At 41.5% G+C, this 27,381-nt stretch overlaps 1 protein-coding gene across 1 annotated transcript; it reads left to right on the top strand.

Annotated features, from left to right (window-relative positions):
- Positions 1-171: 171 nt before the first annotated feature.
- LOC119720476 (NADH dehydrogenase [ubiquinone] 1 alpha subcomplex subunit 8-like) lies at positions 172-26,736 on the top strand. Its single transcript, XM_038190148.1, has 4 exons — positions 172-367; positions 12,830-12,999; positions 15,381-15,465; positions 24,603-26,736. Exons 1-4 carry the CDS (start codon positions 245-247, stop codon positions 24,738-24,740), a joined length of 516 nt encoding a protein of 171 aa, XP_038046076.1. The 5' UTR covers positions 172-244; the 3' UTR covers positions 24,741-26,736.
- The last annotated feature ends 645 nt before the right edge of the window (positions 26,737-27,381 follow it).

The raw sequence follows: 27,381 nt of genomic DNA, 5'->3' as shown, positions 1-27,381 counted from the left end.
CGACTCCATGAAATGTGGACGCATTGGTAGTACTGCGCACGCGTGAGTACGATACTATGCTATTTTTAGAATCGTTTCGGGAGAGTGACCTGTCACGTGCGAGGGATCAAAAATAGGGGTCCGATTTTCATAGGAGTCGGATTTTCATGTGACACCGGTAACGAAACTTGAAATTGGACGAGAGAGGGCGTTATTGTTTCGGTCGTTAATTATTTTGCATACTCGCTGCGCTGAATTTAACAAAATGCCCGAAGTAATAAAGATACCCAGTGATCAGGAACTCAATGTACCTGTGCTTCCTTTAACATCATCAGCGTTAAGAAGTGGTGCTCATCATCTCGCAAGACAATGTGATAAGCCAAACAAGGTAGGCTAGCTGGTTAGGCGCGAGAATGTCGGTCACTTTGGCACCTAGTACTAGCCAACTCGGCACCTGCCAACTCGGCACCTGGACAACTCGGCAACTGGCTAGCCCCACTAGTGTGGCCGCGGTAGGTTCAGCGCAGCATACCGCGGCCACACTAGTGGGGCTAGCAACTGGCTAGTCCGAAAATTTGGGACTCTCAATACTGTGTAGTGTGAATGACTCTGAGAGTCCCAAAACTTAAGGTATCCATATCGTGCAAAAGTTTGTGCTGCATAATAAAACCAGTGTGAATCAAATTTGCAAGCTTCTTACTCACTACAGTTTTTTTCAATAATCCCTGAAACTTTTGCCTCGCAAAGTTGCTGTTGTGAGCATTGCCACACTAGCTGGAGTTACCCAGCCCTGAATTTTATCATTGGGTTGTCATCTAGGGCTGGAGCTAGTTTTTCACGTAACCGAGCAGCGTAGGCAGGTCCCCAAAAAAATTGCGAAAATTTTTGGAAAATGTTCAATTTTGTCCAATTTTCGCAATTTTTTTTGGGACCTGCCTATGCTGCTCGGTTACGTGAAAAATAAGCTGCAGCCCTAGATGACAACCCAATGATAAAATTCAGGGCTGGGTAACTCCAGCTATTGCCACACCAAAATTTCAGCTTTAAATTCTAATTTTACAGAGAGTTAACAAAATCCAAACGTGAGACATCATGTTGATGTGTGCTGCAATGCATTGTGCAAAAAGACTCCTCAGCTACAACATTTTCATCGTGTAGATAAAACAGCGCCCTCTTGTTGATCAGAGTGAATTCAGAATGTTTCATTTTTTAACAGAGGGCGCTATGTTCTTTTGGCCATCGATTAAAAAACCAGTAAGCTGCAAGGCACTAAGTGCATCTACCAGAGGGCGCTATGTTCTTTTGGCCATCGATTAAAAAACCAGTAAGCTGCAAGGCACTAAGTGCATCTACCCAGAATACTTTGTAAATCACATGCACGTCTTCAGATCGTGGAGAATGACATGGATGGTTTTTGAACTGCCAAAAACCTGCCTTAAAATTGGATTTAAGGTCTCAAATTTCGCAGGTGACATGCTTGCAACTAAAGCATTTTGATGTATGTGTTGTGTGGGCATTAATTAGCCGAATGGTGAGTTAAAAAGTGTCAGTAGTAATTTTGCACGTTTTCATGCACTCACGGTCCCAGTCTGGCAACTGGCCAACTCGGCAACTGGCCAACTCGGCACCATTATTTTGCCTCTTTCTCACAACTTCCAACTCGGCACCTGACTAACTCGGCACCTGACCAACTCGGCACCTGACCAACTCGGCACCCGTCATCCCGAATGTTTTGCCGTTATTCACAACCCATACCCCATCTCGATTATAGACTTATTTATTTAATTTAATTTAATTTGGGGGGGGGGGGGGCTGGAACCGGTGGCGCTGTGCGGCCAGGCGCGGCACTGTCACCGGCCGTGCACCGTTGTGATGGCTGTTGGGGATGTGCGGCCAGGCGCGGCACCGTCGCGGCCGTGCACTGTGGCGATGGCCGGTGGGCTGTGCGGCCAGGCCAGACGCAGTGCACCGTTGCCATGGACTTGGAAGGACAAGCGTTGACCGGTGATGGCCCGCGCTGGGCGTACAGTGCTTGCTACCCGTACTCAAAATATCGGAGGAACTGGCAACGAACGTTGCATTCTGATATCGCCAGTTCCATTATTACCAGCTCAATGAAAATCAGTAATGTGCGGACTGAGTCTAGTACTGAGAAACATTTCGAATTTTGCACATGGGGAGGTGCTGAGTTGGTGGGTGCCGAGTTGCCTTGTGATTTCACCCAAGAGGAATCCAGGAAGCTGTGTAAATGTCGATGGGGGCGCTGTTCAAAACCAACGATTATGCACACAAACGGACAATAGGCCTATATGGTGCTTTTAACAGCGATACATGCGCGAAATTATCAAAAAAGGCACCCGCAACGACCGATGACACCAAAAAGGCCACCAGTTACTTTTAAAAAGGGCACTTGTTAAAACAAGTCAGGTGTGTTTACAAACACAAATGCCCCGCAACCGTGACTGTTCCCATGACATACCGGTACCACTCTTTTAACATCAACTTACACGTACCGTACCTTGGTCACATGGAACGTTCATTGAGGTTTTATATGAATTAATCCCTAATCCCTATGATCTCAGAATAAATACAAGATTTTTATTGTTTAAGCCATTGTGACCTTGACCCTTGATCTTTCGACCCCCAATGCGATAAGCCTATTTGGATTACCAAGAACGATCCACAAACCAAATTTGAAGTTCACAAGTAAAGAATTTCTCAAGTTATCGCGCTGACAAAATTTCTTTTGTTTTAGCCACTATGACCTTGACCCTTGACCTTTTGGCCCCAAATGCAATAGGCTTCTTAGGATTGCCAAGGACAATCCACAAACCAAATTTGAAGTTCATATGTAAAGTATTTCTCAAGTTATCGCGCTGACAAAATTTCTATTGTTTTAGCCACTGTGGACCTTGACCCTTGACCTTTTGGCCCCAAATGCAAAAGGGTTGTTAGGATTACCAAGAACAATACACAAACCAAATTTGAAGTTCATATGTAAAGTATTTCTCAAGTTATCGCGCTGACAAAATTTCTTTTGTTTTAGTCACTGTGACCTTGACCCTTGACCTTTCGGCCCCAAATGCAAAACGGGTTGTTAGGATTACCAAGAACAATCCACAAACCAAATTTGAAGTTCATATGTTAAGTATTTCTCAAGTTATCGCGCTGACAAGATTTGTCCGGACACACACACACACACCCACACCCAGTCGTTTTTTGCTATGCTTCCGAGGATTGGCTTTGTGTTTTCCTTTGTCCCTGTAATATAACACTCTCCCATAGACTAAGCACACAAACCTGCATTCGAGGACAATAGGCACCTTCCTTCGAGGATCAATGGCCCCTTTGTGCTCCTTTTGTTGTCTGTCCTCAGGCGTAATGCCATGCAGGAACACACCCACCCACGAAGAAAAAGGCGGAAACAGTATGCCCCTTCGGCTTCGCCGCGGGGCCAAAAAATAGGGCACTTTTTACAAAATATTGGGGGGGGGGGTTAAGCGCTGGTGAAAAAAGGGCATTTGAATAGAAAAGGGCAGTCTTTACAAAATATTGGGGGGGGGGGGTAAATACCCCCCTTACCCCCTGTTGGCTACGCTTAGGTTATTGCGCATAAACAGTCGGGACTCGCTTATGCTGACGCATGGCTTTTGCGGGGTCAACACGATGGCAGAGCCGGCTGCTCACAGCATGACACTTGACAGTCGCACAGTAATAATTAATGTAGAATGTACATGGACGAATGTTGAAGTACAAACGATGAATTCATGAACAGTCACACAGTACAGTCAACAGCCGAGACTCGCTTATGCTGACCCATGGCCTTCGCTGGCCGGTCAACACGACGGCTGACGTTTGGCACGCACGTGATGAAAGTCACACAGACACAACAGTGAACACAGCCAAAAACAATCCGGAAAAATCTCCATTCTCACACGACATCCTGCCGACTATGCCAGTGTAACGGCTTCTTCCATCACTTCAGGTTCGGATGGTCAATGCGGGAACAGAAGACAATCACGGACAGTTGGCGTTTACGATCGACAAACAATCATATTTTAATCATACATGCATCAACCAACAGGAGCCATCTTGACAAGCTACATCTCTTTACCCATAATGCAACAATCCTAGTATGTGGAGGCTAAGTGTACAATATTCAAAAACACTTTAACATCCCGTTACAATGCAAATCGATCTTGTCGCTCGGGCGCACGAGTTGCGATGCGACAGCTGTTTCTTGATTCACCCATACTGTATTGCTTCGCACTATAATACTATTGGTTGAGAACTTGTACAAGAAACAGCCGTCGCATTGCAACTCGCGCGCCTGAGCGACAAGATCGTTTTACATAAGCGCGAAGTCACAGCTTTGGGGTCATCGCTTCTTACATTCAAAATGGCTGCCATCAACAGATGATTTTCATGTGCAAATGGGCTCCAGAAAGATTCAAAAATTTCTCGGAAAATTGGATATTAGGACACCTAAGCATTCCAGAAGAGAACAGCAGAGACATCATAGAATACAACCATATGTAAGAAAACTTGCGTAATTTTTTGAGAAACCCTCAATGGTAGGGAGAACCTGGCGTGTGGCCAGAGATACAGCGCAGCAATATCGCGACCACTCTAGTGGGGCTACTCGTACCCGATTCAACTCGTACCCGATTCAACTCGTACCCGATTCAACTCGTACCCGAGTCAACTCGTCCCCATAGTCATCTCGTACCCGAGTCAACTCGTAAAACAATTACAGTCATTTTCCTAGTTCAGGATAGCAAACAACATTCAGGCTGCTTTCGGCTCAATTACTCCACGAATTCAAGCGACATTGGTTAAAAAGTTTAACTTGAGTGATGGAGATAGGCCTACCACGTCAAAAGTACCGATGCCACTTTTCCTAGTTCCAGATCATTTTAAATCGATCAAAAACTGCTTCGCACGAAGAAAAAAATCAAGCAAGAAAATCAATTTTTCAGCCAGAACCACCCCGAATCAAGCACATTTTCTAATAAAGTGTTATTTAATTTTCCAAAAATAGTTCATTCAAGAGACTTCCAGCAAATTTTAAAAAGAGAATTAACGTAAATGATTTTGAAACTTTTGTCTGCAGCGCAACGGCATGAACTCACGCACGGACCGAAAACCTTTGACCCAGCACAGAATACGTCACACAAAATTGATTAATGCGCGTTTAGTTGGGTCATAAGTGCATGCGTGATCTGGAACTAGGCAAAAACATACGGTCATTCGTTGGCGAATTTTAAAATATTAGAGACTCTACAACTTATTTTGATTCAACAAACATTCGATGGAAGAGTTTATACGACTGTAGTGTATGAACAAAATTTGAAATCACACGGTACGAGTGATGTACCGAGGAGAAAATTTATCGTTGATTCGTGGCTCCCGTGATTTGCTACAAACCCTCCAAACATGTCAAAATGCGAGTCAGAAATCTTGCCAAAATTCCTTTACTAAAGATTTTATCCAAAAGTTCTTTAGTGTATCAAGAAGCTTACATTTTTGGCGAGCTGCGAAGCAGATGCGAGCCTATGTAATACCAATTTCCGTCCGTCTGTCCGGGCGTCCGTCTGGCTAGAACGTCCGTCCGTCCGGCCGGCCGGCCGTCCGCGTTCAGATAAAAATGTTGAAGTTTTTGGTTCTAGTTAACTTGGGGAAAAAATTAAATGCAGTTGTCAGGTATCATCTTTAGGCCTATAACTTCAGTTAGGTTCATATCATTGCAGTAAATTTTATGATTTTATTGAGGAACTTTAATTCAAGGAAATGTTAAAGTTTTTAATTGTTACATTTACATGTACATGTATACTGGTATAACATGTACATGTGTGTATACCGGTGTAACATGTACATGTACATTATGCATTTTGGGGATGTGCATGAGCTTCTGGTTTGATCTTTTAGTTTATGGGGTTGGAGTAGGGATGGGGTAGGGGAGGGTGGGGTGGGGTGGGGTGGGGGATAGGGTTGGAGTTAGGGTTTGTGTGAGTAGGATGAGTAGGGGAGCTAGGATGGGTGGGGCGGGGCGGGTTGGGGTGGGGTGGGGAGAGGGGTTGGAATACTGGGTTTGGGTGGGGTGGGGATTTGTAGGGGTGGGGTGGGAACAGGTAGGGAGAGACAGGTAGGGAGAGGATGGGCATGGATGTAGGGGTTGGGTTAGGAGGGGGTTGGGCAGGGGGCGGGATATAGGATCGGAGTAGGGGTTGGGTTGGGGATGTGTAGGGATGGGTTGTTGTAGGGGTTGGATAAGGGGAGGGGGCAGTATATAGGGATCAGAGTAGGGGTTGCATGGGGTCAGGTGGGGATGTATGGGTGGGGGAATGGGGTGGGCGGGATATTGGAATTCGAGTAAGGGTTAGGGTGGGGATGTGTAGGGGTGGGTAAGGACAGATAGGGGAAGATAGGGTAGGTGGGTGTAGAGGGTTGGGGTAGGGGAGGGTACAGGTCAGGGGAGGGGACGGGTCAGGGGAGGGGGAAGGAGATAGGGATTGGAGTTTGGGTGGGGTTGGGATGTGTAGGTGATAGGGTGGGGATGATTAGGGGAGGATGGAATGGGTGTGGGTAGGGGGTTGGGTGGGGGAGGGGGCGGGTTGGGGATGGGTTAAGGTTTTGGGATGGGGTAAGGTTTGGGGGAGGTGGTGATAGTGCTGTGTCTACATGTACATACCCATTCTTGTTCTGCATTTGTGGCGACTACACAAGAGTTTTCCCATGCTAATACAAGTATGGGGAGCAGAAGACACTGTTGGGGCTGCAAACATCCACAACTGGGTCCTAATTACCCTAACAATGGAAAACTCCCCCATAATACAGTGACGGCTAACCTATATACACATGTATTTATTAGGTAATCTGTTGACTTTTTATTTGACATTTAAAAACTGACCTCTACACCTAGGCACATCAACAAGAATCCTGATCCCCTTCCATCATGCCCATCCCCAACCCTACCTTCAGCCTCCCTTCCTGCCTTGGCCAGCGAGCCATGGCGGCTTCGCCGTTCTAGTTCTTTTCAAAATGCACTTTGTCAGAATTTTTTTTTATTGGAGACTAATCCAAGAGAGGTAGGTTTTTATTTGAAGCGATTCGGAACTAGGAAAAATCCGGAACTAGGAAAACGACTGTACTCGTACCCAGGTCAACTCGTACTCCCCTCCTTGGGAGTATGAATGGATGGTTCGGAAAGATTCCCAGGAAAGAATGTTGCAACCTGACGCTGTTGCAACCTGATGCTGTTTTTTTTTCTTCATAGGCCCTATATCATCTCAATTGAACTTACTAAGGTCAGTAGGCCTCGTTGCAAAAATAACGAAAAGACATGAATCTGGGACTGAGAAACATTTCCAATTTTGTTAGGAAATACTTGGAAATTTTCTTGACTCTCCATAGACTTTGTACACAACTGCTGAAGTACATGTAGTGTCAGGTTGCAACATTCTTTCTGATTCCCATATCTGGCCATCACTTTTTACCCTGTGCACAAACCGTATGAGAGTTGAGACTGGTCTAGAAAATTGTAAGTGTTTTCTCAGTAAATACATGTACTTCAATATTTTCCTTGCTAAATTTGACTTTTTAGGACAAATTATCACCTTCTGATGGCTGATACTATTTCTACCGTAGGTCACAGAAGGGAAAATGGTGATCGTGTAGTGTAGCTGGCCCCTGTTTTATTTCGATCAAATTAGAATCAAGAATTTTTTTATTACTAAAAAATGACATTGTCAACCTAAAAGCAGACTTCTCTCAATGTAATGACACCTTTTTGGTAATTTTTGAACAGTTTCTTGGGGTCCAAATTACGATTTTCCTATGCGGTTTGCGGGCCGGTTGGTGAGGTGCAGTGCGACTTGCGTGCTCACAGTACGTCGTGTGGTGATCGCAATCTTTATTTTCCTGTTGCGTTTTGTCAACGTTGTCATCGTCATTTTACCCCCAAATTTCCCTCAAAAATTTGAAACCCTGCCCTTTATCTATGACATACGGTACCTGTATGTTCTTAATGTCACCAACTAGTTTGGTACGTCAAATAATTTAAAAGTGGATTTTGTTGCCTAAGTTATAATTATAGGAACCGAGCCCGTAGAAACATTGTACATGATCGCCGGGAAAATAAGTGATGGCCAGATCTGGGAATCTTTCCGATGGTTTCAACAAAAACTTCCGATTTTAAGTTATGATTTTATCCTCAAAATGGTGACAGAAATAGTGGTTAAGCCACCAGAGATACAAATAAAGTTTGAGGTTTAAGGTCTTAGTAGGGTCATTCCATGTCAATTCAACACGATGCAGCGCATTTTTTCTGCGCTTCATGCTATGATTTTGGTTTTATGTTATGAAATGGAGGCCATTCAAAGAGCTTTAATATGATGTACGACTTGGCTTTGTAGGCGCTATAGATTTTGAGATACAAGTATTTAAATTTCGGATGTCATGCTAATTAGTCAAAAGTTTGTTGACCCGAATCTCAAAAAGTAACGAGCCAATTTACAAAAAAAAAATCAGTTTTGGGGGTTTCTCATATAGGCCAATCATCACACCAAATATCGTTTCAATCTGTGAGGGTCGGGTCCAAAATTGTGTTGAATTGACACGGAATGACCCACTATAAATGTTAACTCACAATCTGGATGAAAAGGGAAATTTGCCGTTTATCTGATAAACAGTTAGCCCCATAAATGTGGCCAATTTACTGGACTACCTCCGTAAATAAAGACCACACTTGGATCATGTACCCGAACTTGTAGAACTTTGTCAAGTTTTTATTTTCACATTTAGACTGTGTTTGTAGTTTATTTACGCTTTTGAAGCACTCACCCTCTTTTAAGCAATAGAAAATTATTCCCCCTTTCAGACGTCTATATTTCAAGTAATTTCCAGGTTCGTTTTCACATGTTAGTGTATCTAAATTCCGACACAAAATTTACACGGCTAATTTTCTATTAGTGTGCTTCTAAAGGGTGAACACTCAAAAACAGCAACATCCCAAATTTGAATTTTGGCCTTGGGATATTTTTTCCATCGGTTACCCAGTTCCTTTACTACCCGCAGATGCACAGGCCTAACCTGAAACTGACCTGCAGGGTTTTCAAGGGTTTTACATACATGTTTCATATTGCTGTGAAAATTGACTTCCCACTAGGAGGGTTGATGATGTTATATCTTTTTATGCCCCGCTGCGAAGCCGAAGGGGCATACTGTTTCCGCCTTGTCCTTCCATGTGTGGGTGGGTGTGATCTGATACATGGTACCCTCTGGAGACATGTGCACAATAGGGAACAAAAGATTGTACACGTCTCCACAGAGCAATTTCTAAAGATGAATACATCTCCACAACGTTGTTAATAATAATATAATAAAATCATTCTTATAGAGCGCATAACATAACCGAAAGAAATCTCAATGCGCTTAACAATAAACATAGATACAAATTTATACAAAGTTACAAGCTGACTGAAAACATAATGTTCTACAATGTGTGTGGATAGGCTAGTTGGAATAGGTGGGATTTTAGGCTGGTTTTGAACCGGTCGAGAGTGTCTACTGCTCGAAGTGAGGATGGTAGGGCGTTCCACATCTCGGGTGCATTATGAGAAAACGCCCTGGAGCCGTATGACTTGGTCCTGGCTGTGGTTGTTGTGAGGAGGCCTTGAGAAGATGACCGCAGAGATCTTGACGGAATGTATGGACGGAAATATATTTTGTTACGAAATATATATGGATTTTACTCCAAAACTGGGAATTTCCAAGGTGGGTTGATGTGTGGCAAATTAAAGGATTTTATGTAAGGGATATTAAGTCCGAATTTCAGCCCAGGAAATTAATAAGGGAATAAATGTGTGCTCCGGAGGTTTTTATCACTCGTTTAATACCGCTTAGAGTCTGGGTGCTGATAATTACCCGAGCCGGAGGCGAGGGTAATTATCAGCACCCAGACTCTAAGCGGTATTAAACAGAGTGATAAATACCGACCGAGCACATATTTATTCCCATTCATAAATACCTTATCCGTAAAAAAATATCAAATAATTCGTTCAAAAAATCCCGATTTTGTTCAACAAGTTCACTTCATGCTTTTTGAAGCATCCCTCTAGCAAAATAATGGAGTGTTCAGCTGGCGAGTAAGATGTAAACAACCCTTTTATGGAGCTTGACGCGCGCGTAACATGTTCTGCGCGATGTCACGCAGAACGCACCTGGGGCGTTGCGTTTTGAATTTAGAACTATAAAATTCTGACTCGCTTGTAGTGTTGCGCATGCCTACGTGAGGATTGTGAACGTTCAACCAATGAAACGGTAAGAGGCACTGGATTCCACATTTTATTGTGACACTGGAAAAGTGTTTAAGACCAGCTAGCCATATCTTTATCATCCGTTTAAGACCGGCCACGTGACGGGCTCTCGACCAATAGGAATAGCTAAACTGTCTGAGGTATTTATGAATTCTAGTTAAAATAGGAGCATTTTGAAACTATACTTTCCAACTCGAAAACTTTAGTACACGAGAACAAAGAAATGTCTTCACAAGGATACAAATTCCAGTATTGTGTGTGGGTGGGTGTGTGTGTCCTGAAAAATCTTGTCAGTGCGATCACTTGAGAAATACTTAACAAATGAACTTCAAATTTGGTTTGTGGATGTTCTTGGTAATCCTAAGAAGCCTATTGCATTTGGAGTCGAGGGGTCAAGGTCACAGTGGCTAAAACAACAGAAATCTTGTCAGCAGGTAACTTGAGAAATACTTCACATGTTAACTTTAAATTTGGTTTGTGGATTGCTCTTGGTAATCCTAAGAAACCTATTGCATTTGGGGCCAAAAGGTCAAGGGTCAAGGTCACAGTGGCTAAACAATTGAAATCTTGTCAGCGCGATAACTTGAGAAATACTTAACATATAGGCCTATGAACTTTAAATTTGGTTTGTGGATTGTTCTTGATAATCCTAAGAAGCCAATGGCATTTGGGCTGAAAGTTCAAAGGTCAAGGTCACAGTGACTAAAACAATAGAAATCTTGTCAGCGCGATAACTTGAGAAATACAGTACTTGAAAAGACCTCGACTGTTTTTGATGTGAAGCTTCTGGCGTGGCTGGGTTTAGGGGGTCTTTTGGGGTTCATATCCTTCTTCTTGGTGTCGTCAGATTTCTGGTTGACGGGGCTGCAGGCGATGCGAGCTTCTCGAGCTATGAACTTGCAAAACTCGGTAAACGGTGGGTATTCACCTTGCTGAGCATCGGTGCTGTCTGCACGAGTGCTTTCATGGCCATGGATCTGACGATCGATGACACGAAGCCACCGTTCTTGTATCTGCCGTGGAAGCTTCGAAAGAATCTTCTTGTGCTCTGAGGGGTCATTCAGTATCTTCAGCTGGCTGAGAGTGGCCATAGCTGTCTCACACTGAAACAGAAAGTCAGACAAGTTACGGAGTGCCTTGCCATCTCCCTGATTGATTGTCTAGATATCTGTTGCATTTTCTCATTAAGTTCTCGGTACAGCCGCTCGAAGCTTCGATGCTTTTGTTCTCTCTGATACTCCATCCCTTTCGTCGTTAGCTTAATTTCTCTTCCAATTTGACTCTTCATCTGAAATGTATTCCCATCTGTCATGGTGATCCTGGGAGAGTTTTTACTATGGCGGTTATCAGAAAATTAAAGTTCTCTTGAGGTTCAATTAAAAGTTCCAAGTTTGATTTATTTGATATATTTTTCTGGCGTTCAATAGCTGTCACTTCATTGGTTTTCACTAGTTCAGTTGATTCACCTTTCACTTGATTCAGATCATTCACGTAAAAACTCCAATAATTCTATGAACTATAAAATATATAGTAATCAAATTACCTCTGTCCCTAGGTCAAATTTTGGGGGGAGAACCTCAATTGTTTGTAGTCAAAATTCACTAACGATTCACAAAATGCGATCAGATGAAGATATGTACGGCGCGCAGAACAGCGCCACCAAGCGGCAAGAATTAACAAGGCGCAACTGCCGTCACACCATCCATGCTCTTTCTCATAGACTAGAATATAAGTTTTAGGGGACCAATAAAGTTGATTGATCTTGTGTTTGAAAGATTGTTTGGACATTAAAAAATTATAATTCAAGTGCAAGAGAAAGTTTGATCTTAAACAATAGCTAATGGTTTTGCTTTTTTTTTGCGAAAAGTTTCATCTTAAAAACTTGACATCGATTCATCATTGACTGCAGACAATCCGATCAATCGTTTTGAGCAGCACAAAATTGTTCGTCGGAAAACCACAGGATCATCTGTAAAATACGTCAACTTTCCATTTGTTTATCCTGACTTTCTTCATAAAAAATCAGCGAGGTGCCGACAAGGACATGTATTTGACTCAGTAAAAATAAAAAACAGTATTTGTTATTTTGAAGTGGAAATGAAGACAGTTTTTCTTTACGAACGAAAGATCCAGCACAGACATACCGGTACGTAAATTGTTTGAATCATTCTGGCAATGCACACAGTAAAGTTCTGCACATGTTTTTTGCAGAGAATTCATTGTACCATATCATCTGCCTACTCGTTGATCAGGTAGGACACTAAGGTACATGTACGTATGATGAATGAAACGGTGGGCTTCTCACCGTTAATAGTACGGCCTGTGCTAGACGTTCAAAATCGCAGCGCTTAACCCCAAGCAGGCGGTACTTGTCTTTAGTATAGCACCGCAATCCAAAAATTGGGATTGCTGCAGCAGTCACAGCATCCCCCATTCTCATAGGCTTGCCTCATTTGCAGTAAATGCATGTGACGTCATAAGAGAAAGAGTCTATTCTAAAAAAAGTTATGTATCTTTATTTTTCAATTCATCAGGAATTTATACTTTGCAAGGAAGAAGAGAAAGATCCCAGAAAATGTCTCAAGGAGGGTCGAATGGTGACAGAGTGTGCCTTCAACTTCTTCAAGCAGATCCAGACATCTTGCAATGAATCTTTTACTGACTATTGGACTTGTCTAGACTACAATGAGCAAAAGTTTCCAAGGTAAAAAACAGAGAGAATTAAGGGTTTGGTGGTTTGTTTTATTGATTGTTTTATCAAGGACACTTGTCCTCATTCCTATAAACATCTATACGCTTGGTACCGAAATGGGAATCTGGTGAATTTTGACTATGCTATTAACATGTGACTCGCTGAAGAATATCGCATTTTTCGCCTTGAATCTTTTTTTCAAAATACAAAAGCGGATGTTATTAGGATTCAGAGAATGCTACTTTAGGTCCACATAGGCATTTTGAGATAATCATACTCTCCGGATGCCGTGACCACAATTTACACTAAAAAGCCAAACTGAAAACAATAGAAATCTTGTCAGTGCGATAACTTGAGAAATATCTTACTTATGAACTTCAAATTCGGTGTTTGGATTGTTGTTGGTAATCCTAAGAAGCCTATTACATTTGGGGCCGAAAGGTCAATGGTCAGGTCCACAGTGGCTAAAAAAATAGAAATCTTGTCACCGTGATAACTAGAGAAATACCTTACATATGAACTTCAAATTCGGTTTTTGGATTGCTCTTGGTAATCCTAAGAAGCCTATTGCATTTGGGGCCGAAAGGTCAAAGGTCAAGTTCACAGAGGCTAAAACAATGGAAATCTTGTTAAGTACTATAAAAATGAAATGTGATCTTGAATTTTGTTTTATATTCAGCTGTGTTTTTTTAATTCAGCTTGTTTGTACAGAATCTCTTCACATTCTCTCACTCTTTTAAATCACATACAATGACTTCCCAACAGAAAAGCAAAAAAAATACATTATATTTATTCTGAGATCATAGGGATAAATTCATATAAAACAATAATGATGTAAATGAATGTTCCATGTGACCCAGGTATATGGAAGTTGATGTTTAAGGGAATATACAACATTTGCAAACATCGAAAAATAAAACTACCAAGTTTTACGAAATACCTTACTAGGATGTTGGTAAATGACAGTCTCAAGCATCTTGTAAGATAATGGCACCTGGTGTGAAGTCATTTTCAGGAAAATGGTATTTTTGTAAACATTTCCAACGGTGGTCGGCCGACCAGCGTTGGAAAAACCTAACTATGTTTCAACTACTGCTCCAAATTTACCATTTTTTCAGTCCAAATTTTGTTTGCTATTGGTTACATGTTCATGAACGGGTGCAGGCCAGCTAGACTGGTTCCCTTGCCTTACAATTTTCCATCATCTATAAATTGATCCATTTTATCTTTTTTGGAGTCAGGGAACCAGACTACTTGTTTTTTTTCTTTTTTTTTAGTTTTTCCAACCTTTTCGAACACATAACTTCAAAAATGTCAGTGTAACAATATTTGATCTACCTTATACTAACCTCTCAAATAGTTCATTTCTGAAAATTACAGCAAAAGCCAATGATGTACATTCCCTTTAAAAGAGTGGTGTCATGTCATGGGAACAGTCACGGTTGCGGGGCATTTGTGTTTGTAAACACACCTGACGTGTTAATAATCTGTTACAATGAATAATATATTTTTACGAACAAATGGACTGATATTGATAATGAAACCAAAACACTTTAGTGTTGGAGATTTGCGGCGTGAAGCATTTGCGTGATTTATGCCGCACTGGCGGCTTATCCACAACTCGCCACATGGTGCCTGGTGGTTAGTTGTTTTTTTTTCTGCTAATGACGTAAAACCCCACTTAACATAATACTGCGATTTTAGGGAATACTGCATTTTTTTTGTCATTGGACACCACGGTATAGTAAAATGCCAAGTTACCTGATAAACCATGCCCATGCCTAGTTACCTGATAAACCATGGAGAAGCGTGGAGAACGTCTACACGGCAGTGGTTGAACTATGTTCCTTGCTCTATGGTTGAACTTACGAACTTCTTACGATAAAACATGTCTCAAAAATCATCCCACAACACTTTCATTGGGGACCTCTTCAACATGTATCGTTCCTCAAATGTGTTGGTGCCAGAACAAAAAAAAAGTCATGCCGATCGACTGACCCAATAGTATTTTTTTTTTTGCCTAAGGTGGGCGGGGCTAATGATTAAATCTGGATCGGTCCATTGCTACCTATCCTGGCCCGGTCAGCCCGGCCCGTGTTTCAGCATGCATTGTTGGAGCATTCCCTAAGAACAAACAGGTCTCTTTTTACTGTCAAACTTGCCAAATTGCTATTTTCAGTAACAATCTAGTAACGTCAAAAATCCAACTTTTCGATTCGCGAGTTTGTGTGAATTCTTGACAAATGAAACATTTATAGGGGAGAAATGCACTGGTAATTGCTACGTGGGGAAGAACTTGCAAGTAGACTCCTCCAAGCGCTGGATCTGATAGTGGTAGGGAAGAAAGGTTGAGCTTGTAAATATTTACCTGTGTATTTGCTTATATTTACCAGATGCCGCAAAACCCAGGCAAAGTTTGACAAATGTGTTCTAGACAATCTAGGCTGGATTCGACCTGAGCTTGGAGAAATCAACAAGGTAAATATGACAGTTTTTCAATTGTATGACTTGGTAAAAGCTGACTGAAATATAACCTATAGGCCCAATGCATCATATGATAATAATCAGGGAATAAATGTGTGTTGGCCGGTTTTAAACACTATGTTTAAGACTGGTTTGTAGTCTGGATGCTGATTTCGGCTCGGATCGTTGTCAGCATCCAGACTCCAAACCAGTCTTAAACATAGTCTTTAAGACCTGCCAAGCACATGTTTATTACCATTACTAGGTACCTTTTCCTTAAAAAAATCAAAAGTTGTCAGTCAAAAAGTCAAAACAAGTAAAAAATGTCAAAAATGATTTAGATTTAAGTCAGAAAGAGTACCGAGTACTACCGAGTACTACCGAGTACTTAGGTTGCCGAGTACGAATACGAGTACCTGTACCTCGGAGTACAAGTACAGTTCTCCGAGTACGAGTACTTGTACTCTTGAGTACGAGTATGAGTAATTGTAGTTCCGAGTATGAGTACTTGTAGTTCCAAAGTGACCATATGGCAAGTGTTTCATTGTGCATAATTGGCCCGGGCCCAGTCAGACTGATATCAAACCCACTCATGGCTAGCTGTTAAATGTGTTTGTCCGGACGTGCACAGAGGAAAATCAGGTAACTTCGATTTCTCCACAAGCCAATCAACCATTTCAAACTGAAGGTATCGATAAAATAAGGCCATGGTAAGTCAAGCTATATTATATAACACCCAATTAAATATCTTGTCATTTGATTGGAAGATCGTAGGTCACGTGGCATTCATTAATTGAACCATTGTACGGCCTACATCATTACCTGCATTTTTGGTTCCATTTACCAAGCCCTTTTGATCTATTGCACGCCACGTGCATGCCACGCACTTTATAGACCATATCATGCGTTACAGCAGTACACAATTTGCCTTTGAAGTTAATACAGTTGCCTTGATGATTTGTTGGCATTGTTTTAAGGACTTACGGTGTTAATTATCATTACTGTAAATGATTTGACAGTTAACCTTTGATAGCCTTAAACAAACTGAAAAAAGTATTGGATATGATACAATTTTGTTAGTTTTGCTTGTTCCTAAAGTTTTATCCTCCAATCCAATGATGAAGATCTACTTGGTGGTTATATAAAACAAATATTGAATGTTTATGAGTGCAATGGTGAGAATATTTTCATGAGCTGAAAGATTGAATGTTCCATTCAACGAGGCAAAGCCGAGTTGAATGGAATTTACTACGAGTACCGTCTTTTTCCCCCAAGTACTGCTATTCGAGTACGAGTACTTTGATGATCGAGTACATTTTCGACATGTCGAGTACAAGTAGTTTACTCCCCGAGTACGAGTACCGTCATTTCGTGTACGAGTTCTTCGATATTCGAGTACAAGTACGAGTATGAGTACTAAAAAAAGTACTCGAGTAGTACTCGAGTACGATTACAGAGTAATATTAATAATAATGACACTTATATAGCCCTTTACAAATTTTAAAAATCTATAAAAGGGAGAGGAAATTTACAAAAGGATCTTACATTCCTACCTAAAAAAACACGAAATTTCAATGAAAGGTACAAAAACGTTACAAGTTAGACTTACAAGTTAGACTAAAAACAGTAAAAAACAGCTGACTTGAGAAGAGGTTTAATGAAGGCGTGCTTCAGGCTGGTTGGAAATATGCCACTTATCAGGGAGCGATTTATTGTCTTAGTGATGACACGTAGAAGTTCATTCAAGGATTTTTTGAAAACAGTAGATGGAAGAGGATCCGTCTGGCAGGTTGTGATGGGTGATGACCTGATTATAGCTAGGCCTGGGCAACTATCAAAATTCAATAGTCGCGGCGACTATCAATAAATAGTCGCGACTAGTCGACTAGTCACGACTAATTGCATTGTTTATTTATCCATTAAAACCACTGATAAGGCGTCCGTGGATCTGCGTTTGCATAACACAAAGGGATACCCACACACTAGGCTTACCACAAGCCGGCCCCACACAGCATTTCTCCACTAACTAGTCGGTGGAGTTTTATCATTTTTTTACAAACGAATTATGAATTATGACGCACTTTCCTAGCACTTGTGTTAGATCAAGTGGTTGTTATTAGTCAAATAATTCCTTGATCATCAATTGCAATTAATTCTACAAATCCATGCTTGAGTACTTAACATGTGAGGCATGCCGCACGCATTCGATTTTGCCAGCAACATGTTTTGTACATGAATGAACTGCATTTGCATTATGCAAAGTGCGTCGCACTTGTTACGCGTCTTTCCAGGCTTGTGGTTTCAGATGATTTCTAGAGATCAGTGAGTTGTCCACATAAACAGAACTGGCTCCGCTAAGATGCATAATGCATGAGAAGATTCAGAAGACGCACATTCCGGTCCCGCCCAGCGGCCAGTCAGTCACGATCACGTGCCACTTAGTTAGATATTTCCATTTTCATTAAGGAGAGGTTTAAATTTATTGAATACGGTTACACAATTGTTGTTAAAAATAAAGTCGAAACAGATTTATAACGAATAAAATATTGTTTGAAATACCATATTCAATTATAATACACGAAAACAAAACATCGTATTTTATTTTACAAACATGTACATCATGAAATAGAAAGAAAACATCCCCATACTTGATAATGAATCGGACCAGGGCCCCGCACATGAAAAATCAACAACATGTCAGCCTTTCAAGGAAGGAGGAACTACCACGTGGTTTTTGGATCCCACGCTTGATAATGAATCAGACCAGGGCCCCGCAAATGAGAAATCAACAAAATGTCAGCCTTTCAAGAAAGGAGGAACTACCACGTGGTTTTTGGATCCCATGCTTGATAATGAATCGGACCAGGGCCCCGCAAATGAGAAATCAACAAAATGTCAGCCTTTCAAGAAAGGAGGAACTACCACGTGGTTTTTGGATCCCACGCTTGATAATGAATCGGACCAGGGCCCCGCAAATGAAAAAATGAACAAAACGTCAACCTTTCAAGGAAGGAGGAACTACCACATGGTTTTTGGATCCCACGCTTGATAATGAATCGGACCAAGGCCCCGCAAATGAAAAAATGAACAAAACGTCAACCTTTCAAGGAAGGAGGAACTACCACGTGGTTTTGGGCTAAGGGCTCAAGGCAACTTAAATGCAGACAGTAATCAACATTCTGAAAGTTGTGCGTTGTTTGTTGAAGTAATAAGCCATATCTGAAGCTAGACTGAGTCTTTGATTAAATGATCATTGCTGGGAGAAGTTTGAGAAATCAATAAAAGCATGAATAAATAAGCAAAGTTTCTGGGCAAGCTGGGTCTAATAAAAGACGTTTCGAGACATTCAATGGAGGCCTTGATCTTGTCCGTTTCTTACTTTTCAATCAATTTGAAACTTTGCAAAAATTACATCGAAACTTTACTAAAAGAACTTAGACTAGTTAAAAAGTTAAACTTACAAATCTTAATTACAAAAATTATACGCAAGAAAAATAAAAGGACTCAAGCAAACAAGCAGCTGTCTGATATTTTATTTTTTAATTCAAGAAACACACGACGAAAGTTTTTCACCAACAACCTGTGGAAATGTAATGGAGACATACGTATGTGTAGGCCTACATTGTTTTGTGTGTCTGGCGGCCTTCATGTGCGCCGAGTTCATTGTGTACAGTTATCGGCACTCAACAGTCAACACGTGCGCCGTTCATCGTTCATGAGTGACCCCGGCCCCAATGCAGGTGTGCAGTGCACGCACTATCGCGATGTATTGTACATGTGTACGATGTACATGTACATTGTAGCGTTCAGTGAGTGTTTCGTTGTGTGTGGTGTTTTGTTGAAACTGTAAGTACTGGCTGTAGGTGTCTCTACGTGTGCCCGGTGTACAGTATAGTGACTGGTCACTCAGAATTTGAACGGTGGGTGGTGCAGGGCAGGTTGATAGTCGCAACGCAACAAATAGTCGCGGCGCAAACTATTGCCACGGTGCACTAGTCACGACTCGCTTGACAATAGTCGCCGCATGACGACTACTCGACTATCTGAAAATCGATAGTTGTGACTACTCAGTTGTGATCACCCAGGTCACTCAGCTTCTGCTGATAAAAGTCCATGTAGCGATCAGCTAAGTCGCCTGGATCACTATGATCAGGTAGCACAGGGTCCAGACTCGGTTTCGTCAGCTTGTTCACAACACAAAAAAGATCATGTTAGTCAGCCTGTTTGATTTCCAGTTGATGATACGAGGATTTGGCATTGCTGAGCATCGCGTTGTAGAGATCACACTGTTCCTGTTAGTACTGCTTATGAACGGTAAGCCCTGAATGCGTAAAAAGGCACTCTCTTCGGCATTTTTCCCGTTTTGCAGCGTGAATAGACTCAGTGTACCATGGGGCATGGGGGCGTAGGACGATGTTCCGGTTTACAAGGGGAGCATGATTATCAATGATGTCTCGAAGAACGCTCCTGTTCTGGTTGACAAGATTATTGACTCCATCGGCTGGCTGCAGAAAAGGGGTGAATCGTTGATGTCCTGTCGTACAAGTACTCTACTGAGTACGCCATAGCGCTGGAGGCACTAATGAGGTGGATTGAGGAGAGCGCACAGAAGCAAGGCCGTCACAAATTCTTGGTGGAAAGCTGAATGTGATTCTCACCACTCAGTTAATGGCTGGGCTGTAAGACGAAAGAGTCATGGAGAGGCTTGCTCCTTTGTGTCCCCTCAGCCAAGAGATGATGCAGTGTCCACCCTGCAGCAACGCATTATGCAGCAAGTGGAGGAGATACATTTGTAAAGGCAACATGTCACAACGGGGTGAAGGCAATTGGCCAAGTGCTCCAAGAGCAACGACAACATGGATAGCGCCTAGTGCATCTGGCAAAAGTGGTATTCCAGCTTCAGTTGATGAGTCAGCCCCACCAGAGTAAACCCCCATACACACGATGTAAATACTGTGGAAGCAAATAGCATCTCGCGAGGAACTGCCCTCGGGTTTGGACCAACAGATGATAGCACCAGCCTCTAGAGATCTACCACAGATCTACCAGACACTGACACAGTTAGGCTCGTTAAAATGAGCAAAACCTGCAGATATAGGGCTGTCAGCGGGTTCGTTGAGGAAATTCCCAATTAATCCCACCCCTGTTGTCTCCACTCCCCTCAACAAGTCTCTACCATGCCAGGCGACGATGTAGAAAACTTAACAGCCTTGTCTGGGCTGGTTAACCGAGAGGTGTTAGAATATCCATAGTTCTTTGTGCATCCTTGCTGGACACGGGATCCCAAGTGACCACGGTAACAGATGAGTTTGTAGCAAAGCATCTTATCTTGAGTCCATACTTGTCCATGAGTTGAGTTGGAGAGCAGTCTGTTCCACACAGTAGTGTTATTGTGCTAGAGATACAGATGTTGGGTCATCATATTCATAAAGTCTAAGTTTTTGTTGTTCCATCAACCCCTTTTACGCATGAAACCCCAGTCCTCTTCAGAACCAACCTAACTCGGGCCAGTCGGGACCAGCTGAAGTCAGCACATGGACGGAAATTCATGGAAAAGAGCTGGAATTTTTCTCGTCAATGGGTTTAAGTGTTCCAGTTTATGAATGAGGGTGGGGCAGACATTGCTAAGACTGATGGCGAGATAAGGCAATTGAGATGTGGTACATTTGGAGTCACCCACTGAAGATACAGCCTGGTAAAGAAGTTTCCATCTTGGCACAAGCTCCGTATTCTACAAACGGAAGGAACCTTACAGGCTCGGTAGAGGGAGAGGACAGCGAACAGTTAACAGTTGGCCATCAAACCCACACGGCATGTTTTGTTGGAAGCTGTCCGGATGGATACAAGTACCCCTACTGACAGTCTTTTACGTTGGGTTGGCACACCTCCAGAAATATGTGAGTGCAGTGTCCCATACGGTGTTAGAACTGAAATGGGTATGGTTCCTAGTAAATCATGCTAGGGAGTTACATGCAGTGTTGTAGGACTCGAGTCTAGGACTTGGACTCAAGTCACATTTTTCGTGACTCGGACTCGACTCGAGTCACATTGGAAAATGATGACCATGATGACTCGGACTCGAGTATGGTGACTCGTGACTCGAGTCAGGTATTTTCATCAAAAGAAACAGCATAACGTCACGTATTTTGTGCGACGAACATAGCATTCGTTTTGACTCCATGGACAAAACACGGCACCGCGGAAAATCGTATCCAGGGGCCGCGCATGCACGCCTAGCGCCTGCACGATGAGCACCAGGGCCCGGTGTCCTGCCAAAAAGTGTTCGGCACCGAAGAGTGTCTGCACACCGGACGCACGCTGTAGTCCATAGTGCAATATTCTCGACAATGCTAATACTAGGCGGACACCAGTGTTGTAGTCAAGTACTTTTTTCCAAGTACCGAGTACTGCCGAGTACTTAGGTTACCGAGTACGAGTATGAGTACTTGTACCTCCGAGTACAAGAACAGGTCTCCGAGTACGAGTACTTGTACTTACGAGTACGAGTATGAGTACTGTACTTCCGAGTACGAGTACAAGTACTTGTATTTCCAAATACGGCCATACGGCAAATGGTTCATTGTGCGTAATTGGCCCAGGCCCAATCAGACCGATATACAGACCCACTCACGGCTAGCTGTTAAATGTGTTTGTCCAGACGTACACAAAGGAAAATCAGGAAACTTTGATTTCTCCACAAGCCAAAAAAACATTTGAAACTGAAAGTATCGATAAAATAAGTCTGTGGTATATAGTCAAGCTACACCATTTTCCCCCAAGTACTGCTATTCGAGTACGAGTACTTTGATGATTGAGTACAATTTCGACTTGTCGAGTACGAGTACTTTGCTCCCCGAGTACGAGTACCGTCATTTCGAGTACGAGTACTTTGACATTCGAGTAAGAGTACTCCCAAAAGAGGACTCGAGTAGTACTCGAGTACAAGTACCGAGTACGAGTACTACAACACTGGCGGACACTACTTTGCATTACACCGGATAGGCCTAGTACATCTACATATCCTGTTATTTTGGGAAACCATGGGAAACTAAAAATAAGTGTCACCAATACGAATTTAAAATTTGGGATTTTATTTTAATGCCCCCACCAAAATCAGTCAAAACTTTAACCTTGTGTTCAAAATTTTGGCACAACCTTTGTAATCAGGAAATATTCATGCAGTATGGGGAAGACTGAAGTAAGGGCATGCACTGAACACTGGGAATTAAAAGAAAAACACATTTGAGTCTCAACAACATGTACACACACATTGAGACAACATGTACACACACAAGATAAACTATATACACAGGGATATACTTAAAAGACAGAATGGATGATTGACAAATAAGTTCAAATTTTTTTTTATTAGTTTGGTGAACAACTAAGAACAAGTGTGACTCGGACTCGAGGCTTGTGACTCGAGACTCGGACTCGGACTCGAGGCTTGTCCTTGTGACTCGGGACTTGAACTCGAGGCTTGTCCTTGTGACTCGGGACTCGGACTCGACATTGGTGACTCGACCACAACACTGGTTACATGTGTAGGCCACTTGTAACTATTGAACAAGACGATCAATCATGTCCATATGTGATGAACAGTTTTTTTGTAGTGTACGTGAAATCGCTTGACCTTTACATGTGTTTTCAGGGCTACCAGAACAGGGGAAGGTCAAAGCTAGATGAATTTAAAATACAAACAGAATCTTCCAAATAAAAACGGAACTTCCGGTACATGTAATTCCTTCAAAACTATTCTTGGGATGATAATAAAACCTGATACGAACTTGAACTCTGGTCCAAAGATGTGAAAACAATTTCCAAGTAGGTATCAAATTACAAGCAATTATGCCCAAAATTTGTATTTAGAATTAATTTGAACTACATGTATCATGTACATTCTAGGCACAAAGCCATTTGACTTTTACAAACTTCAGGTATTATCAGAAGTGCAAAAACAGTCCAAAACACCATTATACTCTGCCTTGCAGTGAAAAATATTTGGCCTATTATCTTTACCATGTTGTTTTCCACTTAAAGGGATGTTTCTTTCAATAATTTAAGAGAAATTAACAGCATGCAGTTTTCGTCTTGCTTCAGATCTCTAATGTCCTACTTTTGGTTGCCAGTATTGTGTCCTTAATTATAGCAGCTTCAAACATTCACTATAGATTGTCAAAAGTTCTTTCCACCGTGTGGTGAACATGTATCCTCTCTGAACTAAATCAGCACTCAGTTTGCACATTTTTACCCATGATTCATTAAACCAGAAATAACATTTACATGTAGATAAAATGTATACCGAAAAATGAAATGTATATATACCACAAAAGACACTCTTTTTGTGTCGCCTAATGAAGTTTTTAGGAGACAAACAAGTCCTAAGACGTACAGTATGACCATAGAGCCGTATGACGTAGACCCGTATGTTAAAGTTATGAAAAACATGTACATTGTGTAACTTGTATGCTTTCGTGGATTTTGATGAAACTTGGATGCAGTGACCCTTTGGTGGGAAGACACAATTCTTCATCAGATTACTGAGGTCAAAGGTCATATAGGGGTCATTAGAGGTCATTGTGCAAATATGCTTCAAATGTTTCTTTGTGTACAGAATTTGTTGGATTTTAATGTAACTTGGATGGAGTGATCCTTGGGTGGGGGTTCATCACAAGTCTTCCGAAATCGGAGGTCAAAGTCAAAAAGTACAAAATTTGACCTTTTTTAAGGAAAAAAAAACATATAGGGACAGTTTTACAACACATATAGGTATCAACCTCGGAAAAAGGTGACACATGCGACCCGTGGATCACTTGTTTTCATATAACAACAAAATATGTTTCTACTCAGGAGGTTGTTTCATTTATTCTGTTTTGACATAAAAAACTAAACAACTTAACTGGGTAACGTCCAATGAAATATATCTCTTCCCAGTCAGTGCCGTGCATTTGCAACTCGACAAAACCGAATCTCTAGTTTATCCAAGGTCTGTGTCCTGCAGTTTTATGCCTCAGTAATGCATTTATTTTGAGATGATTAAATTTATTCAGTTTATGACGTGATGATTAAGTTTATTCACTTTTTTGATCACGTGGTCATAGATTACAAAGTCTCATCACTGACGTTTAATTTATGTTGCTTGATTCTAACAGGTTACCGTTGTAAAGACTGACAGACCACTGCCAGAGCCTATGCCAAGGCACAAGCCAGAACCAACCTATCTGCCTGAAATTGAACCAGGCAGTACGCCAGCTCCTAAGCATGGGTCCAGATGGTTTTTCTGGTGGTGAAAACAAATTTTCTTCATAGGTTTGAATTTGTGTGTTTTACATACATTTATCTGTTTCTCTAACATTCATAACATTTTGTGCTATGAACTATATTTAGATTTAGAGACTTACCACAGGGATTATTTGAGAATGTCACTATTGTTACACATAATTATATAGTTGATATACCCTTACATGGCATACTTTTATTTCTCACCTTTAGTGCCCTGCAAGAGCAAAATAGTTGCTTCAAATTTAACACTAAGTGAAATGTCATCAAGCTCTAAACTTTCTCATTAATAAATCTTGAGTTTGCATGCTTGTTACAAATTTTAGGGAAATTATATTTTGGCGTGATTTTCCGAGTTTATTTTGAAGTGCACAATGAACCCTTTTAAAATGCTCCAAAAAATAAGAAACATAATTTTTGACAAACTTGTAGTTTGGAGTGCAAGTGGAGATTATAATGATTAGTCAGAATGATCAACTTTACATAAATTTATTGTTAAATGTTACCAAAAATATTTTGAGATTTGTTCAAGTGCGTCATGTACTCATGTTTATAGAGAACACTCGGCTGAATTTGTGCCCAAATTCCGGATGCCACCTTTTAAAAAAAAATTGGACTAAATTTCATGACACTGAAATTGGTTCACCAGCAAGCATGATTAAGGTCAAGGTACCAGTATTTAAGGGAATACATTTTAATGTTCTTAACAAAGAGGTTTGCCGGTCAAGAATACATATAAGTCTGTCACGTAAGGGTACTCCACTCAATATGTTATTAACCCTAACCCCCTAGTACTTCCTCAGGACTACCCTGCTAAATCCAACAGAGTCCAACCGGACTTTCCTGTTCAATCCACTGTGCCTCATTTTCAGTTGTTTGCTGAATCCAATGGAGTCCAACAATGCGTTATAATGCAGTTCAGTTGCCTGCTTGAATCCAACATTTTGCATGAGGAAGGTACACAAGGGGTTAACTGCTCAATCCAACAGGCTCCATCAGGTATGTGACATAGTTGGATCCTGTTGGCTTCAGCAGGGTTATATGGTTTGAATAACCACAAACCTCGCGTGAGCAATCTATAACAGAAAAAATTCCAGCAGATTGGAAATCAAACAGTCACAAAATAACAAATTTGTACGGGCCTTTTACATTTAGGAATGATGCCAGACAAAATAGACTAACACTGTAGATTTCATGTGTGTAAGTGGTACTCTGTCTAGGAAATTACTATATGCATATTGTATAGAATATTGAGTGACACCGGAAGTATTTCACATGAAAGAATGACATTACAAAGCAATTTTTTGACCAGCTGTCAATTTGTTCTTACTGTTTCTCCTGATTCTTGTAATGTTTTTGTTAATTTTTTTCCCTATTAAAAGCTGGACAAAAGACAAATATGTATTAAAACTAAAGAGCACACATACCTTCTTATTTATTGATTATTCTAATTTCAAAAGTTACTTTTCAAATGTGTATAAAGAAGTGGCAAGTTTGATTTGCTATTGTTGCGCCTCCAAAAAGAAAATTGGAAACGGTGAAAGTAGCCAGTGCACTCCCTGTTTTTCTTCCTTCGCTTTTACATGTATAATTATTTTTGGTTTAATTATAGGTTTTTGCTATTCGATTTTGCAACTTATTGTAATCAGACAGAATTTTCACTCAAATTCCCTCCAAAATGGGCCTTTTTGCCACTGCCTATACCTGTGCATTGTTTTCATACAATATGAAAACCAAAAATTTAAAGGGACACTACGTCCTGGAACAGCCCAATTGGGTTACAAAACGCGCTTTGAACGAAATGATGTTAATCGGAAAGAACATTTAAAACTATGCTTAAAAAAACTGGGCGTTTTTGTGTTATTCCTGTATTATGCGTGCGAGAATGACTTCAGGGGTCCACTTTTGCGACTCCAAAAAGTCGTGCGACTTCAAAAAGTCGAGCTGTTTGTGACGTGCTAGTTGTGATTAAAGTGTTCGCCTTTTGCGGACGTGTAAGAAACCACATTTTTGCGTTGGTGATTGTACATGCCTGACCGCGCGCTGTTCGCGAGCGCGGTGCTGTCTGCACAGACGTAGACGTCACACACAATGCGTGAGAACGACAGGAAAAACGCATTCGTACTCGTCGTGTCCGATGTAAACAACCAGGATTTTTCGTCTTTTCTCTGGAACGGTAAGACATAAGGTTGGTTTCCTTTCAACCAGATGTTTGAAATTTGATAAGTAAACAATCCAAAAACATGAAATTTTCGGGGATTTCAGGACCTAGTGTCCCTTTAAAGTGATGCAATTTGTGTTAAACTGATCAGAGGCGGATCAGGAGTTTTTGGAAGGGGGGGGGTTTTCATCGGCCAAAAATCTGAAATGTACCCTCATACACGTAGTATGATACGTACAGAGCCAGCTTGGTTAGATAGAGGGTATGAGGCTCATACCCTCTATCTAACCAAGCTGGCTCTGTACGTATTTTGTGCAAGGCAGACATTATTACAATGTACTAGCAAAACAATTTTGGGTGTGGGGGGGTCGCTTTTTTTTTTTATGGGAAAAACAAATTTTGGACAGAGCTGGGGGGGGGGGGGGTGACCCCCCTCTCTGGATCCGCGCCTGACTGATGTTTTTTTTCTTCTGCCAACACGATTAACGTTT

The sequence above is a fragment of the Patiria miniata genome, unplaced genomic scaffold (assembly GCF_015706575.1).
Source record: "Patiria miniata isolate m_02_andy unplaced genomic scaffold, ASM1570657v1 HiC_scaffold_9, whole genome shotgun sequence".
NCBI lineage: Eukaryota > Metazoa > Echinodermata > Asteroidea > Valvatida > Asterinidae > Patiria > Patiria miniata.
Note: the sequence above shows the minus strand (reverse complement) of the source record. Positions and strands in the feature narration are given on the sequence as shown.

Excerpts from the sequence above, each read along its gene's own strand:
- LOC119720476 (XM_038190148.1), top strand. The coding sequence starts at position 245 with ATGCCCGAAGTAATAAAGATACCCAGTGATCAGGAACTCAATGTACCT. Across the intron at positions 368-12,829 it reads AATGTGATAAGCCAAACAAG|GAATTTATACTTTGCAAGGA; the intron begins GTAGGCTAGCTG and ends TCAATTCATCAG. Across the intron at positions 13,000-15,380 it reads AATGAGCAAAAGTTTCCAAG|ATGCCGCAAAACCCAGGCAA; the intron begins GTAAAAAACAGA and ends TATATTTACCAG.